The sequence below is a fragment of the Gambusia affinis genome, linkage group LG04 (genome assembly GCF_019740435.1).
Source record: "Gambusia affinis linkage group LG04, SWU_Gaff_1.0, whole genome shotgun sequence".
Classification (NCBI taxonomy): domain Eukaryota; kingdom Metazoa; phylum Chordata; class Actinopteri; order Cyprinodontiformes; family Poeciliidae; genus Gambusia; species Gambusia affinis.
Genome location: NC_057871.1, coordinates 27,154,240 through 27,179,011, shown reverse-complemented (window position 1 = coordinate 27,179,011; position 24,772 = coordinate 27,154,240). Strand labels below are relative to the sequence as shown.

The 24,772-nt window shown below is 39.9% G+C and overlaps 1 protein-coding gene across 2 annotated transcripts in view; it reads right to left on the bottom strand.

The window, feature by feature from the left end:
• Positions 1-1,885: 1,885 nt before the first annotated feature.
• The window catches only part of LOC122830339 (voltage-dependent T-type calcium channel subunit alpha-1I-like), a 201,955-nt gene continuing 179,068 nt past the window's right edge, over positions 1,886-24,772 (bottom strand). For both annotated transcript variants that reach the window (XM_044115612.1, XM_044115613.1), the window contains 8 exons: positions 21,002-21,080; positions 20,733-20,854; positions 19,616-20,035; positions 12,602-12,742; positions 9,807-9,941; positions 7,282-7,432; positions 5,723-5,937; positions 1,886-4,653 (listed from right to left, as the gene is read on the bottom strand). In XM_044115612.1, the coding sequence (XP_043971547.1) occupies positions 4,015-4,653; positions 5,723-5,937; positions 7,282-7,432; positions 9,807-9,941; positions 12,602-12,742; positions 19,616-20,035; positions 20,733-20,854; positions 21,002-21,080 (1,902 nt within the window). In that variant the 3' untranslated portion in view covers positions 1,886-4,014. The remainder of the gene's footprint in view (positions 4,654-5,722; positions 5,938-7,281; positions 7,433-9,806; positions 9,942-12,601; positions 12,743-19,615; positions 20,036-20,732; positions 20,855-21,001; positions 21,081-24,772) is intronic.

Below are 24,772 nucleotides of genomic sequence, written 5' to 3'. Positions count from 1 at the left end.
GGTAACAATTTTATTTTACTGCATCACTGAAGTTATGCAAGCTAGCAGCTAGCATGATGTACACCATGTGCTTTTGAAATGCTAGCATTTTTAAACAGTGAAAACAGAACGTGTCTATCAGTGAGATACCACTCTATGTTAGTGGATAACATTCTACAGTTTCACAACACACTATTGATAAGTGCTGTTGTCTTCAGCTAACCATTGTCCGTGTTCCTTTGCAGAGTTACCTTGGTTGAGTATCTGTACCAATCTTCCTGATCAGCTGTTTTTCTCCAGTCTGTTGCAGCTCCTTTAAAACCAGAGTAAACCTTTAGTTTTTGTTGTGGAGCAGTGTCAGAGCTGCTTTAGTGCTTTCCAGGTCTCGGATTTTTATTTGAAGCATTCCAGCAGAATTACAATTAGATGATAGGGCCCATTGTTGCTTTTGCTCTGCTGTCATCTCTTTTAAGGATATGTATGTTATGCTGTTGGTATCCGGTTGTATATTCCTCGTCTTCCTAATGAGGTTTCAAAACAGCACATTTTAGTAAAATGTCACGCTTTCAACTAAAAGCCAACACATCTCTTCAGGTAAGTAGAGAAAAAAAACTATTAAATTTGTTTGCACCACAAAAAAAACAAAACAAACTAAAGCTAAAGGAGATCCTTAGACTTCTTGGCGTTTTTAGCTAAATCTACTGTTAGAAACCTTGAGATAACCTTTGACTAAAGTTTTATGCTTTGAAATTTATATCAATTATCTGGTTTGATCCAGTTTGTATGATTTGAGCAATAATGCCAAATTGAGCTCCATTGATTCTTTTCCTAAAATAGAATATTTTCTTCAAGCTTTTTTGTCTGATTTGTATTACTATAATGCACTCTACACGCATCTGCGCAAAACTTTCGTGGACCAGTTGCAGTCTGTACAAAATGTTGCTGCCATGATCCTGACCAAATAGTCATTTTTGGTTTTCTATGTGACTCTACTGCTAAACCAACTCCACTGGCTCCCAGTAGATCAGGGGTGTCAAACGCCAGTCCTGGAGGGCCGCTGTCCTGCAGTTTTTAGATGTGCCACAGGTACAAAACGCTGGAATGAAATGGCTTAATTACCTCCTCCTTGTGTAGATCAGTTCTCCAGAGCCTTGCTAATGACCTAATTACTCTATTCAGGTGTGGTGCAGCGGAGGCACATCTAAAAGTTGCAGGACAGCGGCCCTCGAGGACTGGAGTTTGACACCCCTGCAGTAGATCTTCCATTGAATATCCAGTTTGTGGTTCAGAGCAGACAGGACTAACGCATCCTTACGCCCCACATGAGGTATCCCACACAACTAAGTTTATCTCGAAAGATTTACTTACTGACTTACTAAAACAACATTACGAAAGAACGTCAAGAGTCAAACACGGTTGAAAAGCTATTCCATTTTTTTATGACACAAGTTTGACATTTAAGAACACTAAAAGAAAAGGAAAGAAAGAAAAAAAACCCCATGCATTTTGGTAAACTAATATTGGGTTGAGATGACGGCGAAAGGCAACACAATTCAGAGTACATGAATACACAATCCTCCTTTTGGTGACCTTTTTGAATGATGGTGACATTTTATTCCAATACATAAATTACAATCTCCTCTCTTTAGATTGCCTGTCTCTATGAGTCTCACACATCTGGCTGTGCATCATCACATCACAGCATATATTGCATATCTCAAATAGAGGTGGGGTAGTCATTTAATACGCAGACGTCCTCGCAGAAGGGAGGGAATGCAATTGGGTTAGTTTAACGAAGGGGATGAAGACAAAGCAGCGATCATTAACACCGAGGTTTCCTCTCTCTTGTCTGAAACAAGCACAAAGAAATCCTGCATAGTGTTGACATCAACATCTTGGTATGAAGGTGTTTGTATGATATTTGTGATGGTATGTATGATTTTTTTTTTTTCGTGTGTGTGTGCATTTGTCCACCTGAGGTCTATCTGGTTGGATATTTATGGACTGTGACATGTATGAAACGATTTGTAATCACTTTTAGTCAACACAAGTGCACAAAGATAAACATACAACACCAATTTAACCAACATTGCTTGCTATGCTGTTTTCTAAAGTCGTGCTACACTCAAGCAGACCTGGGTCAAATAAGTTTTGGGCTCACTTTTAAAAAACTGACTCGACCACATAGATTTTAAAGGAAATCTATGTGGTCGATGGCGTAAAGAAGCTGCGGTTTTTGATCCTTTTAAGAACCGTTACCGTTTGAAGAGATGTGCTGCTCTGGGTCAAAAACAACCAATCAGAGTGAAGGGAAGGGTCTTAGTGCTGTCAGCCATCCTCATTCACGTGCTGTTAAATGTGCTAATGGCGGAGAAACAAGTTACCGTTCTATTCAGAAATTTGTTAGATATGTGTCTTTGCAACTCAAAGAATCAATAGTGTTTCCAAGGCAATAAGCTAGATATTAGCCCTGCTAAAAAACAAAAAGACAAACAACAAAAAACACTTTGGATCAGTTTGCCTCTATGGCAATTCGTTCTCTCAGTTGAAATCACAACTTCTTTCCTTTGTGGTAGACTATGAATAGATGTTAACAAAAATTATTTGGACTCCCTTCTTACCAATGCGGGTATGAAAATTCCCTACGGCTGCTATGAACTGACGGACAGTCGGGTACCAACAACGTGTCCAAAGCGACGTATGAAACAAACTGAACTGCAGAAGTGCGAAAGAGCAAAGGCGCAAACTGTGGAGCACCCTGCCAATTAAGACGCTCAAGAAAACCCACTAAGAAAATCCCCAAAAGCAAAGAAAACTGTGTTAATGAAGGCTGTGCTTTAGCTAAACTGGTCAGACTGGCTTAAACCAGATCCCTCTAAGCCCATCCAAAGACTCGCCCCAACAGCTAACAAGGACCTGCTGTCTTCTCGCAGAGACTGCAAAAGTATTCATTATTCTGATATAAAAGTGATTATCTCACCTCTAAGGTTGCTTACTCTTTTGAAATATATTTTGGAGGTTTAAAATATTTAGTATGGAAACAACTATTGCCTACATTTTCCATGTCTAAAGTCGTGAGGTCTTTCAGGTCAATGGAGGTGCCCTGATACTATTTTCTAATAAAACTGAATAATAGCCATAGTATTTAGCCCAGGTTTGCCCTCAGTACATTATAGCCCTTCATATGCACTTGAAAAGTAAAAATGGTTCCCTTTGTTAAAGTGAACAATGCTCCGACCTACTCCTCACTTTAATTCTCAGCAGCATTCATGGATTCTTTTCAACAAGAGTCCCTTTGTCAAGTCAGAGACTCCTTGATATTTCTGTCCTCTCCCTGGTTCCCACAAACGGAGGCTGATGGGTGAGTCTTCCAAATTAACAAATGAACTAATGATAATAATAATAATAATAATAATAATAATAATAATAATAATAATAATAATAATAGTCTAAAAAATAAAAATACAAAGTCTGTTTTAATCTATGAAATTCACCAAAGATTGGAAAAAAAGGGGATGCTACTGTTATCCATGGATATATAAAAAAAACAAAAAACTAAAGGACTAGCTGTACAAAGTTCAGTGTTTCTTCAAAAAGGAGCTTCAGAGGTCGTCTGCAGTCACGTAAGACTGTTTTGTTTTTGCACAAAGGCTGTGGGCACACAGGGTCAGTGGGTCCCCGTCTCCTGTAATTGAACGTCATCAGAGTAATCACTGCAAACTTCAGACCTGTGCTCTCTAAATGCTTCTTCCATAAAAACCCCAAGACTGGCAAAGTTCAAAGCCAAATCATGGTTATGACAAAAAAAAAGACAAAGTGAGTCAACTTGTAATTACTGCTAAAACCTGTCACAAAGTAACCATCTCCTGTGCAAAAAGGAAAGAATTAAGCATCTTTTAAAGAAATGACTGATCCCAACAGAGTACAACAGAGCACTGAACAAAGGACACGTGTTGAGAAGTCTCCTCCTGCTACGTTCAAACACCACAAACGCAGAGGATTTCACTGTTCGGCGACAGAAGACCAACATGCGTTTCATCTTGTTTTCCTGCTGCTTGTGTTGACGTGCCGAGCGCTGCTCTCCATCGCGTTACTGTCCTCCAGCGGCGCTTTTCCCCTCCCCTCCATCCAAGGACTGGACGAGAACCCGGGTGGATCTACGGCGCACGTGTGCCGGCCGTCTTTGCCTCGGGCGGACGGGTTTGAGCGGACTATCGATCCCGTGCTGTTGCATTTCTTCATCGCCGTGGGCGCCAGAGAGCCCGGGGCGAGCAGCGACGTGAGGGACAGACTGTTGAGCGTTTCTGAGAAGTGTTTGCTGCAGAGGGCCTGGTGGCAGCCGTCCCTTCCAGTCCCTGTGCCCGCCTCTTCATCTGAAGGGTCCATGCAGTCCTGTTGGGGGCAGCCGGGGCCGCTGCTTCCACCGCCGCTGCTGTGGCTTCTCTGTTTCCTCCGAGTGGCAGAACTCCGTCCGCTCTGCGGTGGCTGCTCCCGGTCCGCCGTGGGATGTTCTTTAGGGGGCAACGCAACGGCGGGGACCGGGCGGAGGACGGGCACGGGGAGATGCAGATGTCGAGGTGGGCACACGTCAAAGCCGAGCCCTTCATCCGGCGCGGCCTGCAGGCTGCCATCTGAACTGCCCGTGGCCAAGGACGAGTCGCTATGCGATGGATGCTGCACAAAGAGAATGATTACTGAGTTTTTGAAAAGCTAATGCGTTTCATTGCACAGAGTGATATTTTTCTTTTCCTGTTGATAATTGTGCAGCCACTGAAAACCCAAAGTTATGGTGGTCTGGATGCTGCAAAAACAGAAAAATAAAGAGTTTTATAAAACCGAATGTTGGTAGACCTGTCACAATTGTCCCAGAAATGATTGCTATAAATGATAATATTGTCATTTTGGGTCTGTTTTCAACAACTACAATAATATTGGCATATTAAAGAACGTACACTCAAAGATTAAAAATCAGTCCATCCAGCCAGCTATCCATCTACCTTTCTACCCATCTCTCATGTATGCATCTTGAACCAAAGTGAGACTGACATGAGTGTATCCAAAAGACTAATAAGGCTCATAAGGGACACGCCAAGAGAAAGAGCACCAGGGAAGGAGAAATGCAAGAAACAGAATAAAAAGGCAACATGGGAGACAGTAAGGGACCTGAGCCAGGGGGGAAAACAGTCTGCAGCGCGTCAGTATCAGGCTCAGGGCTGGCTAGGCTAATTAGCCGAGCGCCCCAGAGCATTACTGTAGCAGCTGAGGATCACAGAGCCACTCAGGCACGAGGTAAACAAACCGAGCAGGTACACAAGCAGAGGGGTGGGGGAGAATCTGTTTCCATGGTTACAAAAAGAGCAAGAACTAAAAAAAGCTCCTTTTTTTTTTTTATTCTGAGTTTTTTCATGCAGAAGCCAACAAAAGGCGGTGTGTTAGTTTCACTGTGGAGTTGGATTCTCATTAAACAGGGATACGAAATGTTCAGCTTGCAGAAAACAAAAAAACACAGTTACTGTCTGAAAGAAAGGCCAGGCTGTTTGAAAACTCTCACTTCACTCAGTTAAGTGTTGATTTAAAGGCAAAACCAACAGATTTATGTTACTGGGAGTCCAAAAAAACCTGGGATTTAAGATCCTTGGATTCAAGGACATTAAAGCGTCAAGACTCTCTCTAAAGTAGGCATGTGGAAAACATAACTAGATGGGTTTTCCATGTTTAAAAGAGAAAAGCGTTGCGTTTTTACCTGAGAGCTCAGAGGCCTGCCGTTGGCTCCGGGGGAGCGTAGAGAGGCCCAGGAGGCGGGGGACGCCAGCCGGGACGGGTCCACGTCCCTCGGCTTCATGCTGTCCCCGTGACCGTCTGAATGCGCTGCGGCGGCTGGGTGGAAAAAGTCTGCTGGGAGCTGAAACACGGGCGAAGCCACATCAGCAGCTGCGCTGTGTGTGTTTTCAACGCCTCCTGAGGAAGGAAGACGACAATTTAGTAAAGATTGGCTTTTATAAATACATCAGAATGAATCGGGCGATCTGTATTCTGGATGCAGTGAAGGGTCTAAAGTGCAAAGAGGTAAAATATATATATATAACGTAAAAAGAGATCGACGTTGATGCGTTCCAAAATCGCAGTGAGAGATAATCTACTCATGAGCTTCCTGAGCACTGCAGGGCACGGGGGAACAAAAACATCCACAAACAGATGGCTAGCATTACTGCATGTGGCACGTCGAGTTGTAGCCTCCTACCATTAATGTACGCCGGATAAAGTTTCTGCGTGCTGCTTCCTGTGCGCCGCCGTCGCCACAGATGGGCCGTTTACGAAAGGCTTTAAAAAGAGCTATTTTCAAACAACTTGAGCACTCAGCCGAATTTCCTGATCAGCATCATACCGTGTGCATGCATCATACTGTACTGCCTACAAGTGTCACCAGATGGGTCATCGTTTATGTAAAGTAAGCATTTAACCTCACGTTGAGACAAGGAGAAATCAGGAAGTATCTGATTCTTACCTGCCTCACTTCTAACAATCATATTTGTTCTCATTTTTGGCATTTTTCTTAAAGCTGCACTACAGAACTTTTATAAAATAAAAATGTTTTTTCTTTTTACATATTTATTAAAATTATCATTATTTTGTGACATATGAGACAGAAAATCGGTCTGCTACCTTCTCCCACTGCTCCCAGTAGAGACTGCAGAAATACATCACTCAGAAACGACCAATCAGAGCCAGGAGGAGGGTCCTAGCGCTGTCAATTACTCTAGTTTACGCACCACTCTCCCTCCCCCCTCCAACAATAACTCCCCTCCTCTTCCTCCGTGCTACGCTACAGCTAGTTCACCACAACACAGCTAGCCACAAATGCTAAGGCCAGCTAGCATGGCCACCGTTAACAGCGGATAAATGTTTCTCCAGAAAAAGTTACATAAGGAAATGTTGTGGCAAAATGATTATAAGTTCACATCTGCTAATCATGTTATGTTAAACGCTTGTGAACTCTCACCAAAGGAACCTGCTTGAGCTACACACACACACACACACCCCACACACACACAAGGTTGTAAGTTGTTTTCCTTCAGCTGTCTCCCATGTTTTGGATTCTTATCCTTGGTATACAACTCGTGTTGTCTTCTTCATCATTCACTGTCTTACAAGCCCTCTGTATTGTGCACAATATACAAATAAACCTGATTGAGTGATTACATCCAACAGTGTTTGGAAATGATTTTTTTTCCACAACAGGGCAAAAGGACATTTAAAAAAGAAGCTTTTTTTTTTTTCTTTTTAATAAATCCTCTGCAGTACCTTTTTCATGTGCTGAGGTTTGCTGCTCCAGAGAAGAAGGATTAAGAGGTGGATGGAGGAACTCTTCGCTTCGTGAACTAGAGGGGTAAGGTCTCCTCCAGCCTCCCTGCATGAGCAACTCCTCTGAGCTGTGGGAGTCACTGCTGCCCCTCTGGAAGAAATCCCCCCCAGCCCCCCAAAAAACAACAAAAAAACAGGAGAAATTCTTAAAAAGCTGGGTCAGTCAATAAGGAAAACTATGCAGAGAGTTGGCGCTACGCCCAAAAGACACTGAAGTTTCACTGAAGCTTCACTGAAGCCTTTCATTTTCTCGCGCCGTGTTGGAAACCAATTTGTTTCCACTTTCAGAACGCTTGCTCATCATCCCCCCACCTTTGTGCACTCATGCAAGTCTGATTTGAAATTTCTAGCGCTAGCAGGTGTATAACAACAACCGCCTTCAAAGCATCAAATTGCTTAGTTGTTGTCGTCGTGGTCGCTGCTGTTGTCGTCGACTGCACCGCGGGATCAAATGAACTGAGCAGAGATGAAACAGGCCAGGTGGGCTGCGAGCGAAAGGGCAAGACTGAGGATGGAAATATGAAAGACACATTCGGTGTTACACCGCGCACACACACACACACACGCACACACACGCACCCACACACACACACACACTACAGCTCAGCCAAGTCCAAACACAATGGGAGACATGTTTTAGTCACTCGCTGAAGCATAAATGGTAATTAAAGGTGATTAGCAAGTTAGCCTGTCAGGATGATTTGTAACTGTGTAAAGCCCAAATGACAGTATCTTTTGAAGTAATACCAAAGTATTCACACCACTTGAATTTTTCAAATTTTTTTTATTAAAATTTTTTTTTGTCTCATTACGTCAGCAAATCTACAAATGTTTTGTTGGGAATTGGTGTGGAACAACAGTACAAAATGGTGCATGACTGTAAAGTGGTAGGAAAGCACACATAGGAAAAACTCTGAAGAGTGTGGCATGGATTTGTATTCAATACCTTTTATACCGAAACCTGTAAATGAAGAGCGGACAGTCGCTGTTAGAAGAAGCAACCAGTCAATCTGTGTGTAATTAAATGTGAGCAAAATGCAGATTTTCAGTGAAGGACTACAGAAAACAAACGGATGAAAACCAAACTACACCAGACCAGCTGGGGATGAAGCTACAAAGATATTTAAAGCTGCAGTATGTAACTTTAACAAAAAAATTTATTTTTACACGTTTAGTGAAACTATCAATATGTCGTGACAGTATACAATATGACAGATAATCTATGAAGAATTTGAGCTCCTCTGCCTTCTGCCCCGAAAACAACCAATCAGAGCCAGGAGGCGGGTCTTAGGGCTGCCAATCACAATCCTGTGAGGCTCAACCTCACTCTGTCTCATTCTCCGATAAGCTGCAGCTAGCATAGCATGTCTGCGACAGACTGGCGACCTGTCCAGGGTGAACCCCGCCTCTCGCCCGGAACGCAGCTGGAGATAGGCACCAGCAACCCTCCTGACCCCATTTAGGGAAGAAGGGTGTAAAGAAAATGGATGGATGGATGGATAGCATAGCATGTTGTGGTAGCTCAGGCTAGTTAGCATGAACACAGATGATAGCTGAGAATCAGTTTTCCTGTAACATCAAGTTGTTTCTCCACCATCAGGACTTTGAGCAGCCTTGATTGACAGCATTAAGACCCTCCTCCTAGCTCTGATTGGTTGTTTTTGGTGCATTCCTTCAAATGGAAATAGCAGGGGAAAGGTGGAGGATTTGACTGATTACCTGTCTCACATTATACTGTCATGACAACATAGTGACAGTTTTAGCGAATAAGTGAAAACATATTTCTGTAGAAGTTACGTACTGCACCTTTACTGTAGCGTTACAGTTTAAACCAAACCTTCTTAACCACACTATCTGAAAATGGAAAGAATATGGGATATGCAAAGTCCACGCTTAAAATTTGAATTCAGAGACACGATCCGTACAATCAGACTGAGTTCAACCTATTTCACAAAGTAGAATGGACATTAGTTTCAGTGCCTAAATCACAAAGCTTGTAAGAGAATGTTCCTAAATATTTGGAGTGGTCTACAATGTGGTTCTCCAGAGTATTGACCCAGGGAGATTGAACAAATACAAGACTCACTTTTTAGATTTTTCTTTTGTCTGAAACATAAAAATTATAAACCATATTCCTCCCCATTCACAATCACGCACCACACTGTGTTGGTCTATCATATAAAAACCTCCTAAAATACTCTCAACTTTGCTTTCTAGAATGAAAAAGTGGAAATATTCCAGAGGTATGAATGGTTTTTCAATTATTACTCTGTTCCTTAAAGTTTGACGTCAAAAAAAAAGTCCCTTAGATGCTATAAATTGTTTTTTTTAAAAAGCGTGAAATTCCATATAACAATATCTCGTCCATGGAGAGAATTATGGGTAACCAGTGTGAAACAACGCAAGTGTGACAAGCGAGTTGGGAAGGTCTTGTTAAGCATGAGCGAGCGAGTCGAGACACACACCTGACTGTCTCTGACAAGCAGCTGGTAGCTGCTGTGTTCATCCAGGCTGAGGTCATCGGGTAACGCTGGAGATGAGGATTTGTCTGACAGCTGTTCTGACATCAGCGATGCCTGCTCCACCTCTGCCAGTCGGATCTGCATCGCAAACACGCAACAGTCAGTCAGAAATCAGGAAACAAAATGTGACACACAGGTTAGGAACACCAACTGATTTAAAGTGAAGGAGTATTTTTCTAACTAAAACAGGACAAGATTTTGACTTGTTTCTTAGTGTAAACAGTTAATCTTTAAAATCCTGTAGTTTACAGCATTAAAACACATGTTGGGTGTTTATAAACTCTCAGTAACAGTTTGGAAAGACATTTCCTAGTCTGATACGTCTCTGTTTCGGCTGTGCCGTTCAGATGGTAGAGACAGAATTTAATGCAAACATGACAGTATGAATTCACCAGTTCATGCTGGTGGGTAGAGTGATGTGTGCTGAGGGTATTCCCTTGAAAAACTTTGGTTCTAAAGTTTTACATAAATGTCCCTTGAAAATAACTACATAATAATCCTTTAGGATATTTAAAACTGGTACAAAGTTGGTACAAAGTTGGTACAAGCCACTTTGTACCAACATAGCTGATTGGTCCTTGGAATAGAACAAACTTTATTGTCCCATAGTGGAATTTTGTAATGGACTCAAAAGTGTATATTGCATAGAAACAGCCACCCAGACAAAGAATAAATACAAATACAATTCATAGAAATAGCTAGAAATGTAGTTTCAGTAAAGAAACATCAACTTCAAAACCCTAAAGGTACTGCGCGCCTTCCGGCCTCAACGTTTTGTCTATTTACAAGACAATGAGTTCAATGGATTCATTGACCACCAACTCTACATCCAATGCAGTCTCTTTGGGATATGAAGGAACATGGATGGATCATGAATACAGAGCCAACTTTATGGCATAAAGTACTAAAATCTGTAATGCTTCACTTCCACTGAGCGGTTGGTGTAGTTCAGTATGCAGTTTTGTCTGTTTCCATTGTAAAAGCAGACCATACACTCGATGTGTACCGCAACATTCCTGGGCACCCTTCAGTCCATAGGACAATGGTATGGTGCAGTTTCTGGGATCACAAAACAAAGCCCATTGATTGAGAAACAGGTCGACTTTACTGCTCACAACAAACACAAGATATGAGTTCTGTTCTGATACTAGTTAACTCATGAAACCCCAAAGCAGTTTTGATGGGGGTTTTTTAAGCATCTGTTGTCAGACATGTTATTGTTATTGTAAAGAGAAAATAAACCTGACTGAGTTGCGTTAGAAAGGTTGGCTGTATTAACTGTAAATGACTCTTTATAGCAGTCCAAGGTAACTTTGCCAGATTATGCGTAGAAGACACGTTAGTTCAAAACTGTTGAATACAATCTCTCATGTAAAGCCCTTTTACAGCAAATGTACTTGACTCATAAAATAAAACACGTTTCCACACAAATGTTTCAGTAATTATGTAGATAGCATAAGCAAAATGGGGATATTGAACTTTCAATTGCAAGGAAGCTAGTTTACTGAAGCAACACATTAGCTCATGACACTAGCATAAGTCAAACCTTTGTCACTGAAAAACTGGACATTTCATGATTGTATTAGACAGAAAATGTCACAAAACTCCCACAGGTGACTGAATAAATCAGCTATGAGGTCTGTCCTCCAGGATGTGAGAAGGAAAATCTTTTGAAAGAAAAAAGGAAAAATTTGACGAATAATGGATGGAAGTCTATACATCATGTGACCGTAATGAACATAAAAACTGATTTTTTATGGTGGAAATGAACATATTTAACAAAAAGAGCTTAAATTATTAACCTAAGAAAGACAACATTACCATGGAAAACTATCTTAAGAGTATTTTTGACTGGATTACAAGGTGGTTTCTTTATTTCTTAAATGAATGAAAGTAAGATTATTGAACATAAAAATACCTCATAATGAACTAAATGTTTACTATACTGTAAAAATTACTACTTGATATTAGGTTATAGAGTTTCATTGAATATATTTGTCTCCACAGATGAAAAAAAAAAAAAAGAATTACATAAATATTCAACACTTTTGTTGCTTTTTGTGTAAACCGTCTGTCTTGATTCGTCTATTCATGAATCACTGATATTTCTTTAGAGAATAGACGCACTTGGACACGGCCTTTAGAAGTTGAGCATGTGGTGGATCAACAGTGATGCTTGGTCTTGTGTTGACCTGCAGGTACAGATGTATCTCAGGGGGACGAGATGCACTAATACGCCTGACACTCAAAGTGTCTCTAATGCTTTGGTGGTTTACGTCTGGCTTGAAAAGATCCACGTTATTCAAATGAGAATGTTGATGGAGCTAGGATTAGCATTCATGAAGCAAAGACACACATTTTGCAGTGCGCAGGCGTCAAACTGGCAAGTAAAACTGGAAACATTAATAGGTTATATTTATACGCAGCTTAGAAAATGTACATTGAACAGGTCACCGTCTTTCTCAGTAAATATGTTTCTTTTAGGGTAATTGACATGAAATGTGCAACAAATGTTCACAACGACCAACGCAAAGAACTCAGAAGCTGCAAAAATGTCAATATTATCAATGTATATTTTCAATGCTGTACTTCACAGCGTTAAAAAAAAGCAACAACACATTGACATGTAATTCATAAGACAATAAATCTATCGTCCCCGTCTTCCTCAGGGTCAGCTAAATGAATTGGTTTGTAACAGGCAGGGAGAGATTGTGTGTGTTTGCGTTTCCCACACTCACCTCTTGCGGGTGACTCTTGCAGTCCTTGCAGACGGGAGAAGAGCAGTAGTGGTGAAAAACGGACCCAGAGAGGTTGTCGATCATGTCCCCTTCCAAAGAGTCCTTAATCAGCAGAGACACACTGTCCAGCCACTGGCTCTCCTGCAGCACACATCAACAAACACGCCGTTTACCTCACTGGGAACATGAACAAAAACATGCTATCTTGGTGCTACTGTAACCTCATAAGATGAAGAGTGAATATAGCTTTCATTTTCAGAAGCAACAAAAAGAAAATCAAATCCCTATTCTCTAGATGTCAATAAAAGTCAACTTAGCCAACATCTGATCACCCGTGTCGGGTTTCTCCGATGCCGTTTGCAACTCAGACTAAACTAAAGCGTCAGCTATTCTTTTCCGCCGCTCTCCTTTCATTCCTTCGTGGTTTCTCTTTCATTATTGCCTCCTCTGTAGAACATGCCGAGTGCATCGTGGGAAGTGCTGTTTAATTAAGTGCAATACGTTGGAGCCGATGTTATTTTCAGCTCCGACTGGCAGCTGCAAGACGGTTACCACTGACTTTTGCACTTGTACCTCCTTCCGACGGGGCCGGAGTCGGAGACAAATGTCAACCCCGCAAGTTTAATTGCAATTTTTTTTTTCCATCTTGTCTCTGTCACCTAGTCAAAATCTATTCATCTCCTAAGAGTTTGCCTCCTGGTATCTTGTTATTTTTATGGAGCAGTTTGGTTACAAAGCTCTTTCAAAACCACTGCACACTTAATTAACAGGTAATTATTTTTTGTCTTACTTGCTCTTTTCTCTCTCTTCATCTCCTGCTAAAGTTTTTATGCTTGTTCCTCCAGTGGTTAGCCTTTCCTCTTATTTTTTTTTCCTTTCCCATCCAGATGCCATTAAAAAAGACTTGCTAAAGGGTGGAAGGTGAAGAGGGCAACAGACAATAGCAAGTCCTTGGCAGCGCCCAAGTATTCACTGAGCGTACACATCGCTTCACATGCTGGCAGGGCACGCAGTGGGGGCCGAGGCAGCTTGATTGATTGATTGTGTCAGGCAGTGAGTGTGGTAAACTTTGCCCATGACCCCGTTTGATTCACTGCTACCTGGGTCCTTCACACTCTGAAGCCCCTATTGTGCAATACGCCCATCTTCCTCAAAATACGCTTTATATTCCTTCAAAACATTCAGACGGTGCCACAGAGAGATGTGCCGTGTGGCTCAACTACTTATGAAGACTTGCGCTTCTTTGGTGAAGCTGTCACAATGAAGGTAGTGCTTGGCTGTATTTAGGGAAAACGGCACGCAGGGACTTTAGTTTCAGACGTTACGAGCTCGTCTTCCGTCCGTTTCCGTCGATGTGTCCTTGGGCGAGACACTTGACCGGCCTTGACGGATGGTGTTGGTCAAAGGGTCCGGCGGCGCAGATTGATTGAATGGCAGCCTCATTTCTGTCAATCTGCCCCAGAGCACTTGTGGCTACAATGTAGCTTAGCATAATCAGTGTGTGAATATGTTTATGAATGATTGATAGTAGTTCAAAGCAGGGGTTCCCGAACTTTTCCATGCCATGACCCCCTGTAGAGCATTGACCTCTGGTTGTGGTCCCCTCTTCAAGCTAACAGACAATGCTAAAAAAAAAAAAATATGTAAAGAAACATGAACTTTTAATGTTTTTTTTTATTTAATATTGCATAATTATTACATTTATTTAGCATAAATGCTTCCTCATGCCTCCTGATTTCAGATGGTCAGGAGTTCTGTTGTGGAACGATTTTACCTTCAGAAAATATGACTTTATTACCACATAATACAAATTTTCAACACAATCCTCTCTTTTGATAAGAAAATATGTAATGTTTTATATTAATAGAATCAAATTTTATTTTCTCACAGTTCTTGTGGTTTTTTAAAAAAAAACAACACCTCCAATCTTTCTCTTGTCAGAAACGTTTCCATTTCTTCTTGCTACGATAGTTCGTATAGCAAAGCAGCTTCAGAAATTTAACTGAGCTTCAGAAATGACATTTAATTCAATTATGTTAAATTATATTTTGTTAAAATTAATTGGAAAGCCAAAGTTATGAGGAAAAACCTTAAGAAATCAATTAAGTTTGTCATTGGTTTTCATTGCACCTTAATAATCTACATTATTAGAAATAAGTGCTTAAAACACATCACTGTGTGTAACAAAACTACATAACAGCAGTTCTGAAAATAATTTTTTCTTTTCAAAAACATTCTTTTTTTTGAAAAGAATTGCTGAAACGCCCCATTAATCTGCTTACCATTTCCTTGGCCAATAAACTACTATTGATAGGATATACTCATAATATTTTTTGGACTAGCCCTTTATGAGTTTCACTTTTTCCCTCCATTTCTGTTTCTCTTAGTGTACAAGAAAGAGAGAAACAAGAGGAGAGAGACTGGAAAACATTTTAATTACACAAATAAAGGTGGCAAGGCAGTTCTTATTAACATATTAATGCGTCACTGTTGCTCGTTTTCACTTTTCAAGGTCTTACAAATCTTAATTCACACTGTGTCTACTTAGTGGTAATTGGTCACTGTTCTTTTGTTTGTTTTCTTTTTTTTGAAACAACCCTGTCACAGATTCCTCATGCTGGAGTCATTAGTAAGTGAAATTATTCAGACAACATGAATTATTTAACAGGCACAATGTTAAAATAATATCGTTCTGGCTTCTGTATGCGTTTGCTTGGAAATAAGCTATATCAAATGGTGGACTATGATGTTATTTTAAGGCCAGATTTAGATGGAGAGCTGGGATTCCACATGTCAAGATCTCAAGTCTTTAATCTGACACAGCAAAGACGAAAGGTGGGAATTCTTATTTTGATAATGTAATTGATAGTCCGGTAGATCCGGTTCGTTTGAGGACCAATCCAACTTCCATTTTCTTCTGGTGAGGTTCGCTTCCAGACTGCACTATCAAACAAGCCAAGCACTTTGAAAAACTTGTGCACCTCCTCACCTGTGGTGGCGCTGCAGCAAGAACTATTGACAGGGACATCAGAAGAAATCACTGAGCTCAACTTCCTTGTACACAAAATGTAAAGAAAACTGACTTAGCGTCAGATTTTTGCGGTTGCAGCATTTCTCTTTTATCTTTAATTAAAGACGACAAGCCATTTCTCCCGCTAACGCTAGACCTATGCATTTGTGTTTGAAGTATTTACCCAGAATGCACTGCACCAGAATACGCTTGGGATTCACATACACATTCGAAATGCACCATAGTTCACTTCAAACCGAACTTAGACCTAGGTTTTTCAGCCGGCCAGAGTTAGCTTGTGCATTCATGCCTCCCCAAACAGAATTAACTTTCTAGACAAATGAACTAGAGTTCACTTGAAGCAGACTAATCAGAGCTTGTGTGAATGTCCCCTAAAACTAAATTTCAACTTTTTTTTTTGACAAAAGCTATATCATCTTCTTAAATTTACCAGACGCAGACCATTAACAGTCCATGAATTTTTGGTATGAGCCGCAAGGTAAAAAAACCCCCAAAAAACAATAAAGAATAATTTGTAATTTCCTAGCGCCAATAAGCCTATCAGGACACAACACAACTTCACCCTTCTCTTTGTTATGGACAACGTTCAGTCAAGTCTACCCCTTGTTCTGAAAAACCTCTTACTGTCAGCATAAAGACATATGCAAGCTGTATATCTGAAATGGCTGTTTGCTGACCAATCATAATATTACTTGAAATAAACAAATTCTAAAGAAAAAGGTGCACAAAGAGAGGTCTTTCCTTCCCTCTCCTTTTCCATTACCATTCTCTTTTCAATCTTGCAAAGTTAAAGATATCAGTGAGCTGACAAAGAGCTCTAAACACAATGAGCCTGCCACCCACTCACAGTTCGCTGTTTTCCCTCCTCTGAGAGCATCTATTGCTGTTTTCTCTTCCCTTCCCGCTCCGCCATTGATTCAATGCTATTCCATCTGATGGGTGACAAAGGTAATTTCTTGCTAGTGATCTATGCTATGAAAGGTTACAGAGCATTTTTGCTGATAGGGTTTCCATAAAGAGTCTAAATCAGAGTTGCTGTGAAGACGACTAATAAGAGGACATCGCGTCTTTTCAAGTTGGGAACAAAACAAGTGCTTAAAAAAAAAAAAGAAGAAAGAAAAGCATTATAGATAGTAAACGGAGCAATACAGCAAAACAGAACAATATGCTGGGCAGTAACTTTGTACAATTCAGTAGGTTAAAACGTCTGATCCGGGATTACTTAAAGCAGGAAGGACGAGCATTTCAATTTAAATAAGCAGATAAAGTCAAACTCTGTTGTAAAGCCACAAAACGAATCCCAACCTCTGCAGATGATGTCACAGATCTCAACTCTGATTTTGTTCATTAATATTTTTTTTCATTATCTTTCATTCACGTTGACAGCTCTCATTAAAATGATCTTCACCTGCTGGTTTTAACAACAAAAAAAACAAAAAAACAACAACTCCAGAGTCATTGTTCTGGTCCTGTCCATCATCAAACAAGACAATCAAACAAAAGATAGGAGCAGCTAGCAGTTAAAGCGTTTCATCCAGACAATGTGCTGACGAAATTAAAGTTCCTGTGAGATTAACAAAAGTACTTTTGAAAAAGAAGATACGTTTTTTTTTTATTATCATTTTCAGTGTGAGTTTAAGCCACTTAAATAACAAGATGCACAAAGATATCGGTCCATATTTCAATGTCAGGTCAAATGATTGGTTACTTAATACAACTATGAAATAATTGGATCCCTGTTGCTTACAGAAGAACTGAGTGGAATCAGACAACTTTCCCCTTCCCAGACAACTTTGATCTGAACAGCTGACAAAAATGTGAATGTAGGAATTACAGGCGGAGTCTGATTCCTATTTCTTTTTTAGAAATGTGGGAGGAAATTAGTCAGGAATTGAAAGCTGACAGTTCACAGCTTGGTGTCTGAGCAATCCCAGAATCAAAATCTAACCTCCCTTCAGCCAGCGAACGCACCTTAAATGAGAACTATCAGTTTGAGGTCTCAACACTTTCCAGTGTTGACGCTGTTAGTAAGTGGAGAAACGTAATCTTCACAATTATCTATTCTTATTATCAGGACGGTGTCCAAAAATTCATCGCCACTTACTTGACTTTCAGCACACACCAACATTGTCTCTTTATAACAAAAACACAGTTTTCTCTCACACATAGCCAGAAACCACCTCCATTTCTAACATGAATAATTAATTATGATCTGTCACAGAAGTAAGGTCTGGGAAAAAAAATCAATCATTACTTTATATCTTCCTATAATAAAGCTCTTAAAGAGACATTATATTAAACAAAAACTGAAATAGACGGTTTTATCCAGGGATAAAAAATCTACCACAAAATTCAGATAATTTAATCTCTGATTTAAACACAGATCTCTTTCGGTACATTCTGAACCTTTATGCACCCTTTTCTTTTCCTACTCATCTACTTCAACAATCCCTTCATCCCCCTTTTTTTTCCTCCGCGAATGCAAAGCATTGCTTCCTTCCCAATGTTGCTTCTTTCTTTCTCCAGTTTTCACTCCTTCCCATTTATTTCCACACTGACTTTTTCAGTTCATTTATTTCCTTTATTTTGAATTTGCTCACAACCTTCTCAAAGCGCCTCTTCCCATTTTCCAGAGAGCTTATAATTTTATACCACTGCGATTATGATAGCATGAATCAGGCGGCTGAGGAATGAAAGTCAACATAGGCGGAGCGTCCGCTGGTGGTATTTTTAGAACAACGGAGACAGCCGCTATTTAATATCATGGTAAATCTGTGAGCTGGGGTCCTCTGTGTGGCTTCCAGCATCGCCTTGTGTCTTCATATCGTATTTGCCCAAGTAGGTCATATGCGTTTCATATCAATAAAAGCAACTCCGGCTGCATTATTATCAAAAAGCCTGTCAGGTTGGACAACAACTTGTGTTGTGGGAGAAGTTAATAAAGTCTAGAAATGATCAGAACAGAATAATCCAATCAGAAATTGCACAGTTAATAACCTATATAAAGTTGCAGTATGTAACTTTTACAAAACATGTTTATTTTATATATTTGTCCAAACTGTGACCGTGTCGTGACAGTACGCTTTGAGTCGGATAATCTGTGAGAAGCTCAATCCTCCTCCCTGTGTTGGTATTGCCATCTGAAGAACTACAGCGCTCCCCACCAAACACGACCAATCACAGCCAGGAGGAGTGGCTTAACGCTGCCAATCATGGTCGTATACGGGCTGCTAAATGCTAAATGTGCAAATGGGGCAAATTACCAACCTGGAAAGACTGTTTATCCACTGTCAGCAGTAGACATGCTAACTAGGGTTAGCACTCATGTCAGACTTTGCTGTGGCGAACCAGCTGTAGCGTAGGGAAAGGTTGTGAGCAGTGCAGGCACTAGGATGATTGACAGCGCTATGACCCTCCTCCTGGCTCTTATTGGTTGTTTCTATTTAGCACTGGGAGAAGGCAGAGGAGCTTGAATATGTTCACAGACCATCTGTCTCATATTTTACTGTCATGACTTTGTAACAAGTCTAACAAATGTGTAAATATATATACTTTTATGAAAAAACTTGTTATTTTTTCATAAAAGTAACGCATGGCAGGTTTAAGCACTACTTCACCAACCAAAAACACCATTTTCTACTGTTTTACTCGATTGCATCCTATGAAGTATTTATTCTATTAAAATTGAACAAAAATGCAACTTTACTACTATCATGACCAAGGAATTCCATAAAAACAGAACACAAACACATCCGGACGGATTCTATGAGCCACATGTTGAAGACAAACTGAAAAAGTTCCATATGTTTTCCTCTGATCATCTGAATGCAGATGTTAAGTAGAGATGTTAATGTAAGTTAATGTATTCTGAACTGCATGATTGCAAAGTGATTAAGCTGAGCTTCTCCTTAAAGAGCTCCAATCAGCATGCTTAAAGTAAAAGTGTAGCCATCGTTTTCTTGATTGCCTGATATTCCACTTACTTGGGACGGCGAGTAGAGCCGACATCGCGGGTGGGCGTGTCCGTCGTGAGCCGAGCCGCCTCCTCCTCCTCCTGCTCCGTCTTGAAGTGGCGCCGTTATTCCGCCGCCTTGACTCCCGACAGCCACCCCCATGCCTGCCCCGCCTGTTGCCCCGGCGATGGCGCCGATGTTTCCCATCATGCAGCAGAGGCCCCCCTGAGCCAGCTCCAGTTCAATTTCCGCGTCCATCTCCGCGTCCTCCTGCGCCTCCTTGTTGGAGTCGTCCAAGTGCTTCATGAGCACGGCGACGACCACGTTTATCAGGACGAACTGAGCCGTGAGCACGAACGACACGAAGTACAGCGGGGAGATGAACTGCAGCCCGGCGTGGCAGCCGTAGTCGGTGCCGGGGAGATGTTGTGGGCACTCCCTCAGAGTGTCCTAACAGCGAGAGAGAAATGAAGAAACCATCAGGACATGAGGAACATTGCTTTGGACACCTAATCATTTACAAAGAATGATGGCAGAACTGGAAATACTTAAAACTTAGAATACAATTTTATGATTTTATGTAAATTTTAAGTACTTGCGTGGATTGGCAATTTTAGTTCTACTTGCTTCTGCCTTACTAAATGCTTCTTAAAGGAGCAGTATTATATACATTCCAAGCACATAGAGCCATTTTCATCACAATTAAGTAACCATGCTACCTTCACTTATAATAAAAATGCCATATGTGTCTAATACAATATTTAAAAAATTTACTTTGCAACTTAAGGCTGTGAAACTGGGCCTCTGTCTCTTCAAGAAGCTTTTGCTCTTTCTGATACTTCAGTACCTCATCATAATATTCCTCTATTACGTGTTTAACTTCTATTTTTTACCAGTGTTTCATTGAGAAGTAGCTCATATAACAAGCTCAGTTCCACCAGGTGTTTGCTAATTGCTGCTGACTAGTCTGAAGGAACTGAGAGGAGGAGATTAAGAGATTCCCCATAAATGGATGTAACAATCAAAGCAATACACCAGGTATGTTTTTGTTCACATAAAACTGCCACTTTAAGAAAATATTCAGAATTTCACTCATCTTTTCCTTAAAATTTTGAGGTTTTAACTAAACTTTTAACAAAACTCATACCTTCATGATGCCATTCCAGTTGTCACCTGTTGATACTTGGAAGAGTGTAAGAAAAGCCATTCCAAAGTTTTCAAATGTGGCGTGGCGGCTCATTCCCTCACAAGGGTAGTCGGCGTTACACACTAGAAGAGAGACATGATGAGAAGAAAAGACAAAAAGAAAAGATCAATGCTAGGTTTGGGCTCTCATAAGATCAATAATAACAAGAACTCCAACATAAAAAGTACTTTTTTTGCATTTTGTGCATAAATATTAACTCAAACACATACCGAGCTCGCCAAAAAGCTCCACTCCAAGAGCAGCGTAGATGAAAAACAGCAACATGAAGAGCAAGCCTAGATTTCCCACCTGAAGCACAAAACGTATCACATTTCATATTGTCATCTCAGCTAAGCCAGGCTGAACTTTAAATAATAGACTGAGTGCCAAAGTTTGATATAAGTATTTTCTTACCAGTCATACAGAAACATCTTACTTTATTTCAGTGTTTGCTTAAACATTTTATGCTAAAAGGGCTGCATTTTCCAGTCACATGCTATCATTTTATAGTACAATCAAGTAACTATGTTACCTTCAGAATACTACATATGTCAGACATGACTAAAAACAAATTAGACTTTGCAATTTAATGCCTAGAAATTGGGCCCTGTCTCTTTAAGAAACTCCTGCTCTTTCTGAAACTGCGCCTTCAGGAAGTCATCACAACATTGTTGCTCTATTAGCCCTTTAATATTGTTTTTCGCAGCAATGCACTGAGACGTAGCTCATATAACGAGCTCAGCTGATGCGCTCTTCCACCTGGTGTTTGCTGTTTACTGCTGGCTAGTCTGAAGGAGCAGGGTGGGGGAGGGCTGCTCTGTGAGGCAGAAGCTTAGAAGCTTGGAAACTGCAGCTCTGAGGAGGAGCTTTCTCTTTAAGGCGGGGCTAGGTCCACCCACGTGTTTTGCACCGCTGAATTGTTGCCATGGAGATTAAAGGATTTCTCAAACATGCATGAAAGAATGAGGACAACAATCCAGGTATGTTTTTGATGAGGGAATGGCATTATAACACAACGTGAAGTTTTAAAAAAGTCATTTTTACATAATACTGCCACTTTAACACTCTTTACATGTTTTTAAGTCATTGTTATAATTACTATAATCATAATTATTTTTTTATCCGCATGGGTAAAGCACCGCCACTGGATATATAGACAAACTAAACTTTATTTGCTTCAATTTATTCACTATTAAGCTTATTATTATACTCCTAAATAATAATAAAAAAATAAGCATGTTTCATAAGATCCAAAGTAAATGCTAACAATCTAAGTACAGGCTTATTATGTAGGCAGTCACACACTGGTGTGTCAAGGCAAATCACTTTACTTCACAGAGAAATAAATTGCCTAGAAATTCATCTTTGTAAGGTTACTTAGCATTTCCAAGGGGAGATATGCAAAGCAAATGGATAAAGAAACCCCCTGGAGTGCGATAGCAGGCGCTAGCAGCACACCATTAGCTAAGTCGCTTCACAGAGAAGCCGGTGGGGTGCTTCTGAATAATATGTAACTGTGCTAATCTTTGAGGCAGGAATATAAAGTGATTGTCAATGAGGAAACAATAACATCTACAGTCGTCACTCAAGGAAAGGATGAAAGAGAACCGTGGCAGGAAGTGAAGATGAAAGTAGCGCTAAGCTACTGGGAGAGGTAAACACGGAAAGCCCTTAGCAGTTTGAGGCAAGTACGTAACTCAAACCAATGTGATCCCTTTTGTTCCTTTGGGAAGAGAATGAAAATAAACCACAGTGCTGTAAAACTGCTTAACACCGATAATGCATAAAAGCTAGTGAGTGAGTAGCTTAAGGTACAAAAGCAAACAGCTGGTTTCTGTTGCTAGCATGCCTACACTGGTCAGCTTTTTCTTTGAGCATACTTTTTTAATTGTGTGGTTACAGTGTCCCAACTGCTCAGATATCTAAGCAAAACAAAAATAAGACTCTTGCATTTATAATGGCAACATGGTTTAACACATTATTATAATGTTTTCAACTAAAATTTACTTTAAAATTGGGGAAGAAAATGTAGTAACAGCTACAAAGTAGTTGATTTTCTATGGCTCACAGTTAAAAGTTTACGTCTGTTTGATATTTATTACTAAAATATCACATAATCTGGCATCTCACAAATCAAGATGATACTTTACTATATGTGCCTGGAAAATACATGGTACCGCCTCTTTAAAAACTACAAGTAAAGTTAGTGTGTGTTTCTGATTAGGTCTATCAAAATACAGGTAATAGATTTCAGAACTGATAATTATTGTTGATTTCTGCTGCAATTGATGCTTTTTGATAAGAAATACAAACAACAAGGTCATGTTACATAAACACAATTAATACATTTGAACGTTGATGCTTGTTTATTTCAGCAACTCAATTTACTGAGTTAAACATTATGTAGATTAATTACACACAGATTGAGGTTTTCCAGCCTTTATTTCTGTTAAATATTATATCTGTATGTTGTGATGTTTTTAAGGAAAATAACAATGGGAACATGTAATTTATCCTTTTTGAAGAATACTGTGTTAACTGACTTTAAGTGAATATTGGAGATATGGCTTCTGTTATTATACTTAATTTCAGTTGGTAGGTCAGCTAAATAAAAGGTAAATCTCAGTGATTTATTTTTTTTACCTTAATTTTTAATTTTTGCAATGCCCTGTGTTTGTAATTCCTTATGGTTCAATCTTCTGTCACACAAAATGAGGTACATAATGACAGGAGAGCAAGCTAACACGTTGGACAAAAAGTATTTTTGTGGAAATTTACCTTAATCCATTAGAGAAAGGCTGCTGTTAAAATGATATACTAACAAGAAGAAAAAAAAAAACTTTGAAAGAGAAAATTTGGTGAATACCTGAGTACATTAGTGGCATCTTCCACAAAGAGCTGTTTCAATGAGAAACAACTCCAGTTCCATTAAGCATTTTTAATGCATTCAAAAACAACAAAAAAGCACAAACACATGGCTCCACAATGTTTGAGAGAGGAGACAAAGGACCAAATGTAAGTTTTATGTTCTCTGCAGAAAAGCTGATCACACTTCAGAGAGACACAGAGGAAGAATAATGACATGTCCTCCAATTTTGCCACTATTAGAAGAAAAGAAGTCATTATTTTAAACATTTGGTTTTGGGAGTTTATATTCCCATTTTGAAAATTTGATGTAATTTATCTCTGCAGGCATCTTTTTTAACATCACTAGTCCCTCATTACCACGAAGAAAAAGAAAACCATTTTGATCGGCAGCTATGATGGAGCACCTGCTGTTTTTTGTCTTCATCACCTTCTACACTCCAAGGGTATCAGTGGCACCTCTTGGGAAGCAATTTTAATAAATAGACATCTGTTTTTCCTAATTATCACAACAGTGTTGTATCCAGGCAAGATCTCATTACAAAACTACTTGGATTAAAAAAAAACCATAGTGCCAGTTTGAAAGGCAAGGAATAACTATGAATCACTTATTTTCTACTAATAATCCAAACTCTTGATATCTATCAGTTTGTTCGATTGTAAAGTGGAGAAGCATAGTGTCACATATTGACAATTACCCATCTGCTATACTATTGTTGTGTTTCTTTATTTTTTTTTTATTTGCAGATGATAGCAAATATAGGTTTAAAATAAACTTAACTTCATTGTACCAACATGTATTGTATTGTGTTGTATTATGAACGTTTAGGGATTCCAAACCTCCCGAGTTACGTTGATTATCTTTTGAGAGATACATACTTATATAATTTCCTATCAGAAACACATCTCTAGGTCTTTGCAAATTCTGGGAAGGACTTGGAATTTCTAAAATATACATGATGTATGTTCAGATCCCTTCCCCTAAAACACTGACATATTAACCAGGGCGTTAGACCACTGAGGCTCCATTCAGGAGTCAGTTCTTCAGACGCACCATCCACCTTTTCATATAGGACTCACATTTCTGTACGCACTGTTACATTTGAAGATACTCGACAAACACACAGCTGAATCCA